Raw genomic sequence first — 15,556 nt, forward strand, 5'->3', positions numbered from 1 at the left:
TGATCCAACAGGGTTCTCATGTTCTTATACCCCAATGAGTGCATACCATTCCACTATTAAGTCCTAAAACCAATGGAACAAATTAAATGATATATAACTTGAGACATGCTGCTTTCTGTGGGATGTTGGCAGGACTCACTTTAGCTGGATCGGGTACCCAGCCATGCAGCAAAAGCATGGAGGGGTGGTGGTGAGGTCACTGGCGTGATCCAGCACTCTTATATAGCTCCTTCCTTACGCTTCAATCACTTTGGCCCTATCCACGCTGCATTTAAACCAAAATGCTTGTTTACAAAGCTATGTGTACTACCAACCTTACTGTATGTTTGTGAAACACGGAGCACTTATAAACGCCATCTCCAACTCCTTGAAAAATTCCATCAACTGTGCCTCCTAAAATTTTTACACAACACTTGGCGAACTAACACCAGTGTACTGGAAGAAGCAAAGATCACCAGTGTCAAAGGAATGATTCTTCAACATCAATTTTGTTGGACTGGTCATATGCGGATGTCTGATTATCGTCTTCCAAAGCAACTACTCTCTTCCAAACTTAAAAATAGAAAGTGTAATGCAAGTGGTCAACAAAAGAGGTTCAAAGACTTTCTCAAGGCCAATCTAAAAAAAGTAGTATAAACACCGACAACTAGGAAACACTGGCCTGCGAGCGCTCCAAGTGGAGAACAGTCTTTACCAAAGGTGTCATGGACTCTGAAAACTCTCGAAATCAGGACAAAAAGGAGAAACGTGCTAAGAGGAAGGCACGCTTGGCAAACCCTCACCGTCATCGACTCCCGCCCGGAAACCTACCGGTATGTCCCCACTGTGGAAGGACGTGTGGATCCAGAATTGGCCTCCACAGTCACTTATGGACGGTTCATGAAAGATAATCTTTCTCGGCTACAAGTGATCGCCAAAGATTTAAACAACGTGAGTTCCCCCAAAGAATCCCGGGAGCTCTAGTTTACCACTAGCAGAAACAATTCCCAGAATCCTTAGATTCGAAGAGGGGAGCGACATGTGCTTTAAAGGTTCTTCCATTGCTATGCAACTGCGGCTACTTCCTTCCGCTTCCATCACTTGCGCTCATAACTGCCTGCAGGTGGCGCTGCCTCCGCGGAGTCTCAGGTGCGCATCCTCGCCTTTGCGAACTTCCTCCCATCTAACCACACTACAACTCCCGGCAGGCACTGGGTTGCTGCTGAGGCTGGCGCCAGGACGCGGGGCCCGGCGCCCACGTCATTAGACGTCGCGCCGGCGCGAGGCGTGCTGGGAAGCGTAGTCCTTCAAGCCCTGAGGCGCGGGCAGAGAGGCGGGGCCCGGCGAAGCATGTTCCCTGTCGCCGGCGAGGAGGGCGGCAGCGGCAGCGGCAGCAGCCCTGTTCTTGCCGGGAGGTGAGGATGCCTCAGGGAGGCGGCCCGCTGCCCCCGCCCAAGAGACCGAAGCTGGCCTTCGCCACGGCGCCCCTCGGTTCGGCCCCGCGCAGAGCGATGTTGCTGGCGGCGCCCGGACCCAAGCGCCACACGGCGCCCGCCTCCACCGCCGGCTCCTCCTCGGGGCTCGACAGCCAGAGACGCAGCCTGCCCATCTTCCAGGCGCGGGGGACTCTGCTCGGGCAGCTCCGGAGCTTAGACTGCGCCGTCCTCATCGGTGAGGGAAGGGTTAAAAAAGAAACAAACCGCCGTTATTCTCCCAGCCCCTCCACGAGGGGGTCGGGAAAGGGGCTGAGGTAGCCCCACCCTCTTATGACTGGGGAATTATATGTGATAAGCCCCTCCTTTTCCAGTGTGCAATGGGAGGGGCTTGTGGAACTCCGCCTCCTCCATGCTTGAGAGGCGGGGCTTAAGCAAGCACCATGATTAGGGCAGGGAGGGGCATAGCTGCCAAGTTTTCCCTTTTCTCGCGAGGAAGCCTATTCAGCATAAGGGAAAATCCCTTTAAAAAAGGGATAACTTGGCAGCTATGGGGAGGGGGGACTTGTGTGCCTCTCCCCCTCCAGGTTGTTATGGAAGGGTTGTAGCTCAGTGGTTAGAGCACCTGTCTTACGTGCAGAAGGTACTAGGTTTGAACCCCCAAGTTCAGAAACATCCGGAGGACAATATTTTGCGGAACTGGGAAAGCATCCCTCTGTTCTGCAGTGGGGCTGAGGCTTATGCGATTCTGCCTCTCCTTTTTGCCTTCCGTGGGCCAATGTAGGGCCAACATAAAGTGACTTAGCGGTGTCCTCATTCCGCCGGTGAGATGAATGGAAGAAAGCACACACCTGACAGGCAGGAGACTTCCCATTGAACTTGTTTGGCTCACTCTTGAGTAGATAGCTCCACTTGCGTTGACTGTGTGAATTTGAGAAGCCACTTGCTTTTGTTTTCCATCTGGCAGATTGCTGTAGACGTGTAATTGGGAACTGACCTTGATGTATCTAACATGTGTCTCTGCTGGAGGACCACAGGCAATAACTTCCAGTGCCATTTGTTTAATGCTCTGCAGGGGAAACAGGCTCAGGCAAGACAACTCAGATCCCGCAGTACCTCTATGAAGGAGGGATTGGGCGCCAAGGGATCGTTGCTGTGACCCAACCTCGCCGTGTGGCCGCTATATCCTTAGCCACCAGAGTCTCGGATGAGAAGAAAACAGAGCTGGGGAAACTGGTATGATCCTGGTATTTTCCTGCGTGGAGCTGAAGGAACCATAGAGTTGGAAGGGACTGTGAGAGTTATTTAGACTAACGCCCTGCATGCAAGAATCTTTTGCACAATGTGGGGCTTGAACCCACAGCCCTCCAAGTAAGAGTCTCATGCTCTACCGACTGAGCTATCCAGCCTCAGAAGTTGAAAAAGTGACACCCTTCCCCACTTCCTCTCTCAGCTCTATGTACTTTTCAACTTATTTATCAATTGAATTTATATATATCAATTGAATTTATATATTGCCTTTCTCCCAGTGCAGGACCCAAGGTGGCTGACAACATAAATTAAACAATGCAACTAAAAACATGCAATAAATATAAATATTAAAAACCACTTAGTAACTTAAAATCATTGAGAAGCACAAAAGACGTTTAATGCCCACTATTGAAAACATCCTACCACAGTAGCCAGTTTAGCAGCCAAAGGCCTGTGGGAGCAAAAAAATTATATCGACTTGTATGTTTATGTATTGTTACATTGGCATTCCACTTTCCCACGAAGTATAGCCAGTGAAAAATATGTACTACTTCCTTATTTACGCCCCCCACCCCATGACTCCTACCTTCAGGTTGGTTACACGGTACGCTTTGAGGACCTCACTTCTGAGGAGACGAAAATCAAGTTCCTGACCGATGGGATGCTGCTGCGAGAAGCCATTGGGGACCCCCTCATGACCAAGTACAGCGTCGTCATTTTGGACGAAGCACATGAGAGGACAATCCACACCGATGTGCTATTTGGAGTGGTGAAAGCAGCACAGAAGAGGCGGAAGGAACTGGGGAAATCGCCACTGAAAGTAGGTGGTTAAAAGTGATGGGCAGGAGGTTGCCAGTTTATATTTGTGTGTGTGTGTGTACACACACCGCTGTTCATAAGAAATATCAGAGCTGTTTACAACAATTGCACATAAAACCATACAATAAAAATTGTATGAAAAGTTAAAATCAGACATCAATTAACTATTTTGGAAATGTGTATTTTCAGTTGCCTGCATAAGCCTGACAGAATAGAAAAGCTTTCAGCAGGCGTTAAGACACTAAAGGCTGTGTTTCTTGTTGTTGTCAAAGTTGCCTCACCAACTCGGGGAACAACCAGTGATACCCTTGCAAATGGTTTCAGGCGGTCCCTGAGGTACCCTGGACTTAAATTGCTGGAGGGCCTTATATTGATCTTATACTGTACTACTCATCAAGCACAATTCTCAGTAACAAGGGTGGGTTTGTTGTTTGTTGTTTTCTTACAGATAATCATAATGTCAGCTACTATGGATGTCGACCTGTTTTCCCAGTATTTCAATGGCGCTCCTGTCCTTTACCTCGAAGGCAGGCAACACCCCATCCAGATCTTCTACGCTAAGCAATCTCAAAGCGATTACTTCCAAGCAGCTCTAGTGACAGTTTTCCAAATCCACCAGGTACCACATTAGTTTCAATATTTTTGTATATCCGTAGTACAGAATTAACCACATTTTTAATCCTGACCTTTCTCAGGAACCGTCGCACAAACTTTGGTTCTAATATCTTAAGAGGTATTCAAATGAGTGCAGTTTTGAAAGGTTTGGTATGCCATCTTTATTCAAAATGACATTCAAATGTATGCAAAATTTGGCTTTGATATATCATCATCATCATAATTTATTACAGTCAGAGACCAGCTCGAAAGGCTTTGATATATTAAGAGGTGTCGAGACGCATAGCGATCGGACACGTTTACAAATCAGAGAGCAGATAAAGTATTAATATAGATCTTCATTTTTCTGTATGTTTGTCCAATTTAAATAGAATGCTGCCTGCTAGTCCAATTAGCCTCTGCTGACTGCTAAGTGGATTTCCAAGGGCTCAGACAGAGCAAACCTAACCCGTTCTGCCACCTGCAACCTGATCATTTTAAAGGGCAATGTCAGGGATTCAACCTGGGACCTTTTGCCTACACTGCAGGGGGTTGGACTAGATGACCGTTGGTGTCCCTTCCAACTCAACAATTCTATGAAAGCATGTGCCCTACCATTAAGCTATGACCACTTTCCAATCATATGTGCCTGATTTCTTTAAAGGAAGCTCCTCCGCCTCAGGATATCCTGGTGTTTCTGACGGGTCAGGAAGAGATCGAAGCAATGACCAAAACCTGTCGGGACATTGCAAAGCAACTTCCTGACGGTTGCCCTCAGATGGTGGTGATGCCTCTCTATGCTTCTCTGCCTTATTCACAACAGCTCCGGGTCTTCCAGACTGCACCCAAAGTAAGTAATTGATGGCAGAAGTGGTTTGATTACTCGGACGCTTTCTTTTAAAAAAACTGCTAAACTGCTCAAGTTGGACTGTTTCCCTGTAGCATCCCAAATAGACAAAAGGCCTGGTTCATAAAAACCCAAGAAGATCCCCCCCAAAGGGGGGGGGGGGGTCCCATCTAGTCCAGCATCCTGTTCTCACAGTGGCCAGCCAGATGTCTCTGCGAAGCCCGCAAGCAGAACCTGAGTGCAACTTGTGATTTCCTGCAACTGGTATTCACTGGCTCTGACAGTGGAGGCCAAACATCGTCATCACGGCCAGTGGCCACTGATAAGCGAATAAGGAATAATTTATTGGCCAAGTACCAAACATACGGTACTTGGAATTTTGCTTCGACTACATTGCAATGTATACGTACCTTATACAAACCAGGGTGGATAAAAATCAATGATTTTTTTAAAAAATATAAAAAATCGGATTTTTTTGATTTAAATCAGATTTTTTTGATTTAAATTGATTTTTTTGATTTAAATCGGATTTTTTAAAATTAAATGCTTTTTGAGGAAAATATATTACCATCCAAAGGTTATTCTATCATGATATAAAGATTAGTTTTTTAATTATGTAAAATAAGGTTGTATATGTTTAATTTTTGGGGTAAATAAATTCTATTAATCCATTCACAATGTCATGCTCTTTCAGAGGTTTTTGTAAGATTATTGGGCAGTTTCTCTGCCTACAAGATAGTATCACAGATGCTTGGTTTACTTTTGCATGCCTCTTCTTCACAGCAAAAATGTTATAACATGAACAGAGTTGAGAAAAAGACCTTAATCCTATTGTTCTACAAACCTATGAATACAGAAACAACCCCTTCAGTGCTAAGTTTCAAGAAGTTCAGTGAATAGAATACAGTAGAAACAATATTTTTCTGATTGTTTGGAGTGGACAGTATTTAAGTTTTTCATGTGTAGGCTGGGCTGACAGTCTAAGTTTATATATATATATATATATAGTTTATGTTTAGCCAAATTAGTTAGCAAACATGGATGTTTGTTAAGTACAACAGTAAAGTTGTCCAAATATGAATGATTAACCTATTAAACTGGGGATAAAAAACTAATATGAAAAGTTGTTATTCTAAAAATCTTCATCTACTTGCATATTAAAGTTATACCAGCAAGAATTAGTCTTTATGTAGAAAACTATGATTTAAATCAAGCCTTACTGACTAGTGATTTAAATCGTTATTTAAATCATGATTTAAATCAGTTTAATTTAAATCAAATCCACCCTGATACAAACACTACTCCACTCACAATACAATAGCAAAGGAACCCCACCCATAACCAGCCTCCCCTTCCGCTACACATCTACGAAATTAACAATCTGATGGCACAAGGGGGAAAACTGTTCCTGTGCCTAGCCATTTTTGTGTATAGAGTCCTGTAGCGACGTCCAGATGGAAGTAAATCAAACAGATGATGACCAGGATGCAAAGGATCTGCGACAATTCCCTCTGCTCTCTTCCTAGCTCGGACAGCATAAAGTGTCTCTATTGAAGGCAAACTAACACCATTTACCCTTTCTGCAATTCTTACTGCTCATTGGAGCCTTTTCTTGTCCATCTTGGAGGCTGTGTCATACCAGGCAATAATAGAATTACAGAGAAGAGTTTCAATGGTACCTCTTCCATGAGTTAAGCATGAGTTGCTTATCTTCCATCTGTTAAATCTAATCTTCCTTTACAGCTACCCAGGTTGGTGGTGATCACTAGGTCTCCCCAGGGAGGTTTGTCTGGCGTCTTCATTATACATTTTCAGACCCTACCCAGGATCCAAACCCTGTTCTGTTGATTCCTCCCTGGGTAGGCCCGTTGTCTCTCTTGGCCCCAATGCCATTCTGGGTCCCTCCCCAGGTTGTCCGTGAGCAACTCCTCCCATCCCTCATCCTGCTCTAACCAGCCCCTCCAAGACATCTCCTTGGGGCTCATGGCACCTTTCCCAGAAGGCTATTCCTGAGCTGATGGATTCCACAGCTGAAAAGACCCCCTCCAGGATATCCACTTGTCGTACATCCAGTAACAAACAGGGCAACTTGAAGGAGGCCTCTGATGGAATGACTCCTCCTTTGTTGTTTTTGATGTGTTATTTCTTGCCTGTCTTTAACGCATTCATCTTTTCATTTTGAGGAGATGGCTTGAACCTTTTAAAAATAAACTTTTACAGCAAAGTACAAACTTAGATTGAACACTGATAAGGCTTTTTTTCTTCTTCTCTCCCAGGGTTATCGCAAAGTAGTTCTTTCTACCAACATTGCTGAGACCTCCATCACCATTGCAGGCATTAAATATGTTGTGGACACAGGCATGGTTAAAGCGAAGAAGTATAGTCCCGGTATGTGTGTATTGGACAGAGTCATGCCAGGAGATAGAGTTGAGAGACTAGCTGAGGTTGGTAGAGGGTCCTGGGAACACAGGAAGCTGGCTAGTTTTGAGTCAGACCATTGGTCAGTCTAACTAAGAAGCGTCTAAACCAGGTGTGGGGAGCCTTTGGCCCTCCAGCAGTTGCTGATCTACAACTCCCATCATCCCTGGCCAGTCACCAATATCAGCTGACAACACAACATCAGCTGACATCACCCTGTTGACAGGTGAGTGTGGTTTTGAAAAAATGGCCTCGCAGGCCATATTTGACCCTCCTGTCGGGCTAAGATCAGGCTATAGCTGGAGGTTCCCCTCTCCTATTCTAACCCAATGGAAACTGGGCTACTTTTCTTCTGGCACAGCACCCCCTGTCTGCAGTATGAAATTGTATAAACACTCACAGTTCCACTGTTTTATTCTCACCTCATTCTGCTGCATATGTGCACCAGGCCAGATGTCAAACAAACTAAGCAACAAAACTGGAAATCTGTTGATTGCTCCTAAGTAGACATAAGTCAAGTTAAATCCTTGAGAGCCGTGTGTGTTCAGTAATGGCTGTTGGTCTCTCCTGTGTGTTCCTGTTCTGTAGAGTTCTAGAGTTGGAAGGGAAGTTCAGCTCCAAAGTCCAACTTCCTATCAATGCAACAAAACCTCCAGCATCCCAGATTGGTGGTGAGGCAGCCTCTGCTTAGACACTCCTGAAGTCCACCGCCTTCGGAGGCATACTTTGCCATAGTCAAAGGCTCTGGCTGATGCTTATTTATTTATTATATTTCAGAAGATATGCACACCACTTCACTTAAAAAAGAAAAACCTCAAAGTGGTTTACGTAGAGAATAAAACAATAAAACATATCGGTAAAAACAGTTAAAAGCAACTCCTTAAAACATTAAAAAAACTAAAATCAGCTATAAACTAAAAACAGATTAAAATACACAATAACATTAGACTTGTCCGGACAAAAATATTTTTAGTGGGCTCAACAAAGAGAACAGTGAAACTGATGTCAATAGGCTGAGAGTTCCAAAGTGTAGGTGCTGCCACGCTAAAAGATTGATTTCTTACAAATGCACAACAGATATTTTGCGGTGCTTGTAATAGTGCCAGTTCTGTTTAGTCAAAACCACCTTGTGATTTTAACCTATTGGTTTGGTTCCTTTCCTCTGGAACCACAGAAAGCCTAATTCGCTCCATGAGAAATATATGGTTTAATGGTGGGTGTTTTCTGCTCCTCCCAGAAAGTGGTTTGGAAGTGCTGGCGGTCCAGCGGGTGTCAAAGGCCCAGGCTTGGCAGCGGGCAGGCCGGGCCGGGCGAGAAGACAGCGGGCTTTGCTACCGCCTCTACACCGAAGATGAGTTTGAGAAGTTTGACAAAATGACGATACCAGAGATCCAAAGGTGAGGCTGCCCTTCCCGTGGAGAAGTGCTCACTGCTCTGTGGAGGAAATTTTACATTGAGTGAAGAAGTGCTCCCTCTTCTGGTCCATCCTGAATCTCCTTCAAAACAGTTGCATTGGATCATCCCAAGTTAATAAGAGAGGAAGCTGGGTGGGTAACTTTGAGCCCACAGGCCAATCTTGGACTCCAAGGGGCTCCCACTCGGCCCATGAGATTGTTTCCCCATCTGCCAATCAGCCACCATCACTGGTGCTCCAGGGGCAAGATTCAGTCCTGTTGGGTATCACAGAATCCCAGCAAAGATTTGGGAGTGTGTGATACATACATATATATATATATATATATATATATATATATATATATATATAGGAAGCCACAAAAAATAATTTGCACCACAGCGAGGGACTTAAGGAAGCTGTCAGTAAAAGGAAATATGTAACTCATTTAAAAATATTTATAGAAATATTTATTTGCCGCTGCATAATAAAAGTGTATCACCACGGTTCACTAAGGCATAAAAACATAAAATCAGACTTTATAATGATATTTAAAAGCAAGGTGCTTGAGGCTTAGAAGGAGCCACTAAGTCCAATTTGGGTAGAGTCAGTTCACTTGCTTCAGCAAAAGTTCAGGCTGTTTGTGAAATGGTTCTCCTTCCACAGGTGTAACCTAGCTGGTGTGATGCTCCACCTCCTAGCTCTGAGAATCCCGAACGTCCTTACCTTTGACTTCATGTCAAAACCATCTCCAGGTAACTCAAGCTGTTCGATGTTATTCTAGCTATACAATTAGCAAACCAGTTACACAAAGTCTAGAGCTAACCTGAGGAACGCGCCTGCTTCTAGTGGCTAATCTATGTAGTGATTATCTATATACTGCTGTTGTACTGCTGTGCACGTTGAGCTGAGTTCCCTCCCCACAAATGGTTTAGGAGAAGGGCGGTTTTAGCAGTCATTCCTGCTGCGAACGGTGACTGTTCATAGGAGGCAGCGATGTTTCTGAATACCAGTTTATGGAATGCACAGGTGGGGACAGGCCTCTTGTGCCTGGGTCCTGCTTGTGAGTTTCCCACAGACATCTGGTTGGCCTCTGCGAGAACAAGATACTAGACTGGATGGGCCATTGGCCTGATCCAGCAGGCTCCTCTTTCGTTCTTATGCAACTTCTGACACCTTGTGACCAGCTGTGTGAGCCTCACCCCCGTCTCCTTCATCTCTTGACAGAAGCGCTCCAGGCAGCCGTTGAGCAACTGGCCCTCCTTGGCGCAGTGGAAAGGAAAGACGACCAGCTGATCCTCACCCCACTGGGAAGGAAGATGGCTGCATTTCCTCTGGAGCCCAAGTTCTCCAAAGTAAGGAGGTCACCTGTGTTTTGTTTCCCTCGGGACAAATTAGATCCTTCTGCTTGCTTCTGTTTTCTTGCTCTTCAACTTCACTAGCAAAACAGAAGAAAAGCACAGCCACGTCTTCCTCCGTTTTGCTTTTCTGCCTTCTTTACAGTTGAGAAAGTGTTAACTGACTTTGGTTCCGCTCCCCTAGCGAGTCCAGTACTATGTGGAAAGGAAGGAGTTGGGGTTTGAGCCCAGCTATCCAGCCTGGGAGGTAGGGTAGGTGCCACTCCTGAGCTGACGCTCTACACCATTGCCAGATGTACATGTAGCAAATCTGTAGCTGTGCTAGGATTTCATCTCCTGGAAACCCCTTCTGAACTCCACAAGCCACAATACTGCCTAGCATTGCTCAGTCTTAGCTGTCACAGAGGCGGTGACCCTGCCGTGTCTGCGCTCTTCCATCTTAGGCTGCCATGATGGAAGAATTCCCAGCACATAGGAAAACGGCATATCAGGAAGAAGTCTGCTCATCTATGTGCAGAAACATATTCTTTAAATAGAAAGGAGCATTGTGTCATGCTAGTCTGCACCTGCAATCTGAAATGGTCCAGGCCAGTCACAGGTTTATCACTTCCACGGTGTGGCTCTTCCTGTACCTGACCTATAACCCTCTAGTTTGGCATCCTATACAATTCCTCCTTGCCTGGTGATCGGCTCGCTTGCTGAATCTCATCATTTTTAAAAGCAACCCCTTGCTACCTGTGTTTGGCAGACCATCCTGATGGCCCCCAAGTTCCACTGCACAGAGGAGATCCTCACCATTGTCTCCCTGCTCTCCGTGGACAGTGTCCTCTACAACCCCCCTTCACGGCGGGATGAAGTACAAGCCGTCCGGAAGAAATTCATCTCGAGTGAAGGGGATCACATCACGCTGCTGAACATCTACCGAGCTTTCAAAAACATCAGTGGCAATCGAGTAAGTGCTCAGGGCAGGTTTGATTGAGCAGGTTTCGGGTGCTCCTCCTTAAAATCCCATCTTGTGTAACACTCTTAATTTGCAGGATGCTTCCTGACCTCTGTTCTGACAAGGATGCTTTGATACTTAATTCCTACGTGTTCAGAACAGTCACTTTAAACAGAACATTTTGAAAAAAGAAATCAATTAAAATCACTGACGCTTCCCTTATACATGTAATGGCAGACATTAGGTAATGATAGGCGCCATTAAGTAATTAGTTAAGTAATTAGTTGATGTTGTTGAACTTGTAAAAGTGCTCAAAGTTTTATAAGCACTGTACAGATATTAAAGGAGCCTTTGGTATCTGTGGCTAGGTGTCAAGTGCAGGCAATTTTTTTCTCTTTCTTTTTTTAAGTATTATTATTTAGTGACTTATCTCTGGCTTGTTACTGGAATTCGTTGATGGGGGAGGACCACTCCATGTTCTTAATGCTACTACTAGTGTACACATCTATGTCTGTCTGTCTGTAGGTATATACAATGTGTGTTCGTTCGTGTATGAAAATGGCAAAGTGAGGTATATGGAGCTAATGCCTGAACCGAGCAGTTAGCCTTCTAATTTCTCCTCTCACACTTTCTCCTTTTCCTCAGGAATGGTGCAAAGAAAACTTTGTGAACAGCAGGAATATGATGCTGGTCTCAGACGTCAGAGCTCAGCTCAGGGACATTTGTATCAAGGTAACTATAGGGAGGCTTCAAAATGGTTCAGCATGTGCCATTTTTAATGAGACCCAAGTTTTTATTTTAGATGCCAGCCAGGGGTGGGACAAAAAGGGGAGGGAAGCAATAAAAGTGCAAAGAGAACAAAGGAAGAAGCAACTCCTCCAGTTAGTATTAAAACATAAATCTGAATCATACCTTAATAGTCCTTGACAGGCTTTGCCAACCAGTGTTTTCAGCTAGAACTCCCATCAGCCACAGCAGCATGGCACAACTCAAAAACCTAACCAAAATAAAAGCGATCTGGCAGCCTTGCTTCAGGCAGTGGTGGAACCCAGAAAGGGATCTCACACAGGGGGAAACACAGGGGAAGGTGCTGTGGGCTTAGGTTTGCTATGCAGGTTTGCAGTTGTGCTGGTAAAAGTAATTGCAGCATGCTGTTCAATTTGCCAGGCAGCAATTGAATCTGTGAAGATGGTGGTGTGTGTCCCTGTTCATTACAGAGTGCCTGGAAGGGATGGTTTTTAAACTCTGTGCTGAACAATGGTGTCCTCAAAGGTCCTCATCCTGTTGTTCTTTTTGTGTTTTGCGCTTCACCGCCCAGCTTTCGATGCCGCTGGAGTCCTCCCGATCCGACACAGGGAACATCCGCCGCTGCCTGGCGCACAGCCTCTTCATGAACACGGCCGAGCTGCAGGCAGACGGCACCTACGCCACGACTGACACACACCAGCTGGTGGCCATCCACCCCTCCTCCGTCCTCTTCCACTGCAAGCCGGCCTGCGTCACGTACAACGAGCTGCTCCACACCAACAAGTGCTATATGAGGGACCTGTGCGTGGTTGATGCCGACTGGCTTTACGACGCAGCACCCGAATACTTCCGCCGGAAGCTCAGAGCAGCCAAGAACTGACCCGGGGACAAGGGAAGGAAAACCTACCCACCTAACCTTCATTGGCCTGAGCAGCATTCGCTCTCGGCCAACTCCGGGGCTGCATGCCAGTGGCAGATGCCACCAGGCCGCATTTTTGCATGCACACCTGCATCGGACGCATGCATGCACAGGCACGCAACCCTCCCTGCTCATCAGGCGATCAACCCGGCAATTGGGTGGAGAGATTTAAGCCTCTCTGCCCACCCCCAGCATTGCGTCTACATAATTTTTATTTCTCTTCTTGCTGTATTGCCAAAACTGGTGGGGCCTTAAGCGGGATGGGAAGAAAATGGACTGAGAGCTGTGGGTTAGCCACCCTGGCCAAAGAATTTGGGGAAGTGGGGTTTTTTGGGGGGAACTGAATGCACAGGGATTTGAGACTTTCCCCACTGATCAGAGAATTGCTTCCCAAGCGGCTGGACCTTGCACATCTGCATCCACTCGTGAGCAAGTGTTTCCTGTAAAGTCTCTTTCAAAAGGAGCCTTGTGCGGGTTACATTGTGCCAACCACATCTGCATCTGTGCAGCAGCAACTGGGTAACTGAAGTTTCATTCCAAACAATCCCTTCTGTTATTGTGCCAAAATGTATGTCTTAGGGCATCCGTGTCCTCTTATCTGAGGGAGGACAGAAGAGTTTGGAGCTCAGTAAATTGGAAAAGAGGTGTGTACCCAAAGAAAGCAGTTCTATTTATTTGAAAATGGCCTGGAAACAGACTTTGTCAACCCTGTGGTTTTGCGTTTTTGTGTCACAGTAACATGAATCGTTTTGCAAGGGAGAGCAGTCTTTCAAGGCACACTTCCTTTTAGTTATGAGATGCTAATTTTTCTCTTTCCCTCATTCGCCATTGCTCATCTCAGGGGTGGAGAATCTTTTCCAGACTGAGGGACACGTCCCTCCCTGGGCAGACCTGCAGGGTCAGAGGCAAGACAACAGCTGAGACTCCAACCTTTGTGCAGCAGGCTATGTTCCAGCCTTGCAAAATCCAGGCACACAAACACCCCTCCATCAGGGCAAGGAAAAGGTGTTACCGCAGTCAAGGACACATCCTAGCCAGGCAAAAGGAGTGAGGCAGGGGCGGTGCAAGGCCAAAGAGGAGCATGGCCTAGTAAGAATCCCAAGAGCCAGAGAGAAATGTGAAAGACTTAATTTGCCCTCTTCCGGGCCTGAAGTCCCCCCCCCCCCAATTCTAGTTTAGCTTGGAAGTCCACTTTGTGCACTTTTGCACCACGGTAGGTAGCACTAGTTGTTCCGTGCTTAATTTCAGGGAGGAGAAAGATAACAGCTGCTCAAAACTAGCAGCATCACCCTCTGAACCTAAAGCTCATAACCCTTGATTGATAGCAACTTTTGCCATGCTGGTGAACCTCCAGCTCTTTTGGACTGCAACTCCCATCAGCCCCCAGCCACTTGCCAATCAGAGGAGATAATCCCGTGGTTGTCATAAGGACTAGGAATTGTGCCATCTTGAAACTCCACATCTTGCTTGTGTTGTTGACAGCCGCAACATGAACAGTTACAGAGCAGTGGGGGGGGAGAACCTTTTATTGTGAGAACAAGGGAGATACCAACACAGTCTATTTTGCCAGTAGGTTGGCTCCTCTGGGGAAAAAGCACCTGAACTGCGTAATAGAGAACGAAGATGTCCCTCTGGGGGAAGGCTGGAGACCTGCCAAAAAGCCACTAGATAGCTGACAAAGACAGAAAACTGTTCTTTCCCCATTCATTTCAGCAGCACTCCCCACACTTGAGTACAAAAGGTGAGACCAGTCATCCGGTTAATGACTAGCCTGGTCACCATCAGGGGCAAGAAATCCCATGAAGGCAAGCGAGCATCTGGTAGAAAAGAGGTCGATTCCTCCATTCCTTCTCCACCAGCCTGGTTGGCAAAAAAGCAGTTTAATAAAAATAAATCACCTAAATTCATGCTGGTTGCAGATAAGGGAACTTGCTCTGCCACCACTTCTGTGGTCAACATGGAAATGTAGGGCACTAACCACTTAGAATCATAGTGTTGGAAGAGACCACAAGGGCCATCCAGTCCAACCCCCTGCCAAGCAGGAAACACAATCAAAGCATTCTTGACATATGGCTGCCAAGCCTCTTCTTAAAGACCTCCAAAGAAGGAGACTCCACCACACTCCTTGGCAGCAAATTCCACTGTCGAACAGTTCTTACTGTCAGGAAGTTCTTCCTAATGTTTAGGTGGAATCTTCTTTCTTGTAGTTTGAATCCATGGCATCCTTTTATATATTTGAACATGGCTATCATATCACCCCTTAACCTTCTCTTCTCTGGGCTAAACATACCCAGCTCCCTAAGCCGTTCCTCATAAGGCATCGTTTCCACTTAGAAGGCTCATTATATGTAGGCAAGTAATGTTTGCCAGCTTGTTTACAAAGCTGGCTTAGAAGATGAATTCCCCAAAGTGGGGTGTATCAATAACACTTGCCCTTTATGGAAAATCCACTTCTAAAGACAAAGTGCTAGCTAGGCAGAAAGACCAGGAGGGCTGTTGACTTCATGCCTTGATTATGAACTACAGTACATCTGTAGAAGTGATTGGCTGGACCAGAGTGGAACATGTAGAAAGTTCAGGATTCAATCCTTAGCAGCAGACCTCCTACCAGCAACCTGGTAGCTACTAGCCTCCATAGAGGGGCGCCTCAGAAGTTGGTGTGCATCAGCAAAGTAATCAGTTCATCATCTCAGAGGCCAGAGGGGAGAGAATGCTATTGATAGTGAGCATTGTCAACTTTGGTTGCAGTTCCACTTCCACGGGAACCTGCCTTGAAAGCTCCAGTGATCACAATTTTCAGTACAATTCTGTGCAGGAGCAAACTTTGTGGACACACTTCCAGGTAGCCGGGGATCATA

General features: G+C 46.0%; 1 protein-coding gene across 1 annotated transcript; it reads left to right on the forward strand.

The window, feature by feature from the left end:
* Positions 1 to 1,284: 1,284 nt before the first annotated feature.
* Positions 1,285 to 15,022, forward strand: DHX33 (DEAH-box helicase 33). Its single transcript, XM_035139607.2, has 12 exons — positions 1,285 to 1,650; positions 2,488 to 2,648; positions 3,256 to 3,483; positions 3,931 to 4,101; positions 4,741 to 4,926; positions 7,200 to 7,311; positions 8,579 to 8,738; positions 9,401 to 9,489; positions 9,962 to 10,089; positions 10,841 to 11,044; positions 11,678 to 11,764; positions 12,351 to 15,022. The coding sequence occupies exons 1-12, from the start codon at positions 1,401 to 1,403 to the stop codon at positions 12,657 to 12,659; spliced, it is 2,085 nt and encodes a 694-aa protein (XP_034995498.2). The 5' UTR covers positions 1,285 to 1,400; the 3' UTR covers positions 12,660 to 15,022.
* Positions 15,023 to 15,556: the final 534 nt, after the last annotated feature.

This window comes from Zootoca vivipara, chromosome 15 (assembly GCF_963506605.1).
Source record: "Zootoca vivipara chromosome 15, rZooViv1.1, whole genome shotgun sequence".
Taxonomy (NCBI): Eukaryota; Metazoa; Chordata; class Lepidosauria; order Squamata; family Lacertidae; genus Zootoca; species Zootoca vivipara.

Excerpts from the sequence above, each read along its gene's own strand:
- DHX33 (XM_035139607.2), top strand. The coding sequence starts at position 1,401 with ATGCCTCAGGGAGGCGGCCCGCTGCCCCCGCCCAAGAGACCGAAGCTG. Across the intron at positions 1,651-2,487 it reads AGACTGCGCCGTCCTCATCG|GGGAAACAGGCTCAGGCAAG; the intron begins GTGAGGGAAGGG and ends AATGCTCTGCAG. Across the intron at positions 4,102-4,740 it reads CAGTTTTCCAAATCCACCAG|GAAGCTCCTCCGCCTCAGGA; the intron begins GTACCACATTAG and ends ATTTCTTTAAAG.